This window comes from Carlito syrichta, unplaced genomic scaffold (assembly GCF_000164805.1).
Source record: "Carlito syrichta isolate Samal-C Ts95f unplaced genomic scaffold, Tarsius_syrichta-2.0.1 Scaffold316207, whole genome shotgun sequence".
Taxonomy (NCBI): domain Eukaryota; kingdom Metazoa; phylum Chordata; class Mammalia; order Primates; family Tarsiidae; genus Carlito; species Carlito syrichta.
Genome location: NW_007260303.1, coordinates 162,844 through 166,338, shown reverse-complemented (window position 1 = coordinate 166,338; position 3,495 = coordinate 162,844). Strand labels below are relative to the sequence as shown.

General features: G+C 34.1%; 1 protein-coding gene across 1 annotated transcript in view; it reads left to right on the top strand.

The window, feature by feature from the left end:
* The window catches only part of LOC103276451 (receptor expression-enhancing protein 5-like), a gene marked incomplete at its 5' end in the record, with an annotated part of 2,925 nt that extends 2,110 nt beyond the window's left edge, over nucleotides 1-815 (top strand). The window contains 2 exon segments of the mRNA XM_008073855.2: nucleotides 1-54; nucleotides 57-815. Of these exon segments, the coding sequence (XP_008072046.1) occupies nucleotides 1-54; nucleotides 57-532 (530 nt within the window).
* Between the last annotated feature and the right edge of the window lie 2,680 nt (nucleotides 816-3,495).

The following is a 3,495-nucleotide window of genomic DNA, read 5'->3' as shown; positions in this document are numbered from 1 at the left end:
TCCTGCACGAGAAGAACTGCACGACTGACCTCCTGGCCAAGCTGGAGTCCAAGACCGCGTGACCCGGAGCTTCCTTGCGCTCGGTGCCATCGGACTGGTGGCCCTGCACCTGGCATTCGGCTATGGAGCCTCTCTCCTCGGCAACCCGATAGGATTTGGCTACCCAGCCTACGTCTCAATTAAAGCCATAGAGAGCCCCAAAGAAGATGACACCCAGTGGCTGACCTACTGGGTAGTGTATGTTGTGTTCAGCATTGCCGAATTCTTCTCTGATCTCTTCCTGTCATGGTTCCCCTTCTCCTACATGCTGAAGTGTGGCTTCCTGCTGTGGTGCATGGCCCCGAGCCCTTCTAATGGGGCTGAACTGCTCTACAAGCGCATCGTCTGTCCTTTCTTCGTGAAGCACGAGTCCCAGGTGGACATTGTGGTGAAGGACCTGAAAGACAAAGCCAAAGAGACTGCAGATGCCATCACTAAAGAAGCCAAGAAAGCAACCGTGAATTTACCAGGTGAAGAAAAGAAGAGCACCTAAACTACTGGCCGAATTAAACCTTTCTGCCCTCGCTGTACCTTCCTGTTAGAGCTCGATGTTGTATTAGGAACTGTGGTATAATCATTTTAATAATATTGCCTTGGAAACATTTTTGATATATAAAAAAAGTGGAATGTGTCATAAGTTTCTTTGCTTACTTTTACTGTCTATATACATAGAGAATATTTTAATTTAAACTTAATGCAGTGGGCAGTGTCCAAATTCTTGGAAAATATGTTTTGCCTCCAGATAGGAAAAGATGTATGTTACTATCCTGCAGGAAACATAAACTTAAAATAGAATGATATATCTCACAGAAAAAAAAAAGTAGAAACAAGCTAAATTTCTGACAATTGAGGGGATAACTACATTAATATTAAAGTGTTATATCCATGGAATGGAATTCTTTTTGACAATAAAATAAAGTTGATATACTAACAGCCTACAACATGACACATGAAACTTGACGACAGTATAGTAAGTGAAATAATAAAATGTATATTATATGACACAATTTCTATAAAATGTTCAGATTAAGAAAATCTATAGACACAGGAAACTGATTAATCGTTGCTTAGGACTGGTAATGTTGAAGGGAATTGGGGAAAAACTGTGTATGATTATAAGGTTTCTTTTGGGATGATGAATGTACTCTGATATGATTGTAGTTATGATTTTACAGCGCTGTGAATATACAAGAAGCTGTTGAATATTACATTTTTAATTGACAAGTTGTATGGTAAGTCAATTTTATCTCAAAGCCACGTATTCTTATTCTTTATATTAAAATACAATATTTGATATACTTAACTTTTAATAAATTTTAAGATAAATAACAGGTAAAATGGGAGTATATAATAAATATATAATATTAAAACAATTAAAAACCTATTCCTAGACCTTAGTTTTTGAAAAATTATTTCAAAATTTTATGCACTCTGCCTGCTTTAATTGTAAAGTTCACATTGATTACACTATCCTGATACCATTCTGCTATTTTCTGTTTGTGTTATAATAAACATTTATCTCTCTCTTATGTACTTATTCATTTATTTCATCTTGGGGTTGTATCTTTTTTTTTTTTTTGAGTTGGAGTCTCCCTCTGTCGCCCAGACTGGAGTGCAGTGGCCGCTCCCGGCCACCGCAGCCTTGACCTGCTGGTCTCCGGTGATCCTTCCACCTCAGCCTTCCTAGTTGCTGGAACTACAGGTACGCACTACCACACCTGGCTGATTTTTAATTTATTGCAGAAATGAGGTCTCATCAAGTTATCCGGGAGGGTCTCGAACCCATGGGCTCAGGCAATCCACTCACCTAGGCCTCCCAAAGCTCTGGGATTACAGGCTGAGCCACCAAGCCCGGCAATTTGTGAAAATTTAAAAAAAATCAACAATGAATAATAGCCCAATTATTTACTTAAAATAATTAAAAGTTAAAATACTCAAAAGAAAATAGGCATGATATACCTATACATTTTCAATATTTTATATTTTCACTTATAGATATTGATGATAAAATATTTAAATATATATAGTTTGCTAGATTTTCTAGAATCAATTATATTTATTTTTTACTAAAATTGGAAGCTTATTATTAAAGCCTTAATAACTGAATAACTGATTATCACTTTTCACTAGTGTTTGCCCAAAGTTTTAGAAATATGTATACATCATTGGACCTATTAATATTACACAATGATAAATGAAGCCTATGCAATAAAAAATGTAACCCTATACTTTTCTTAAAAAAGCCGATTTATGCAATTTTATAGATACTTTTAATGCTAATTTTTAGAATAATTTTTGTCACTTGGTTTAAAACATATAAAAATGTTATTAAATACTTTGTTGCTAAATGAAATGTTTTGGAATTGGTAATATGCTTGTAGAAGGCATAAATAGAGAAGTACAACAGCCAAGTAGAGTAACTAATATCTGTGAATCTGAAAGATCGTAGATCGGAACATGTCTGAAAACTAATCTCTACCTTTAAAAAAAAGTCCAATTGCTTGAAGAATTCTAGAATGCTTTTTCAATACCTTTATTATGTTAGAAGCCTACTTTCTGAAAGTGATTAGTTAACTCCTAGTGGGGAACAGAATAAGCCAAAGGCAAATCAACAATAGAAAAAGTGAGAGAACCTAGCTTTGCTACCAGTATTTAGAAGGAGAAGACAGTTTTGCTTTGGGAGTGATGAGAGAAGCAATTTCAGACCATATAAAATTGCTTTTGGAAAGAATTCAAATGGTGTAGCTGACATAGAGATAGAACACAACTGTTATTACTGCACATTTGTAAGAATTCTAAAGCACTGGCATATTGGAACCCTTTAAGTATGCAGATTGATGTGGTTGGTATACAAAAAAAACCACCCAGCTTCTTTGTACTAACTAGTATATACTTCTAGAATTAAATAGGACATGGAGCTGCTTATTGAACTAAATAATTTTTTTAGAATGCTTTGACAGTTGTGGCTAGAACTAGTGGAACAGATAATTTTGACTTTGATGCTTTAAAAGGTCTACATTCAAACCCATTAGTTTAAGCCTTTTTATGTCTGCTTCTTTCTTAATTTTTATTATTTAAATAGAAAATCTGTTTCTTCAGACAATTTAAAGAGAACTCAAGAAAAAAATGGAAAATATTTTTCAAGTCAGTCAACCCAATGTTGTATTTATATTTGCTGTAATCCATCAAGCGTTATGTATATACTTAGGATGTCTGTGAAAAATATAGGCCAATGTTTTTGCACGTTTTAACAATTATCTATTTTTATCACAAATACAATTGTAAATTTGCCTCCTTTGTATAAAAATAAGTGTATAAATCATGCCAGGCAGAATATGGGTATTTTTCTTTTTATTTTTGTATAATAAAAATATTTTATGTTAACTATTTCCTAATCTCACGAGATTTTCTGAGACAGCTATGTTTTTTCAAACTTTTGGTAACTACTCAAGTTGA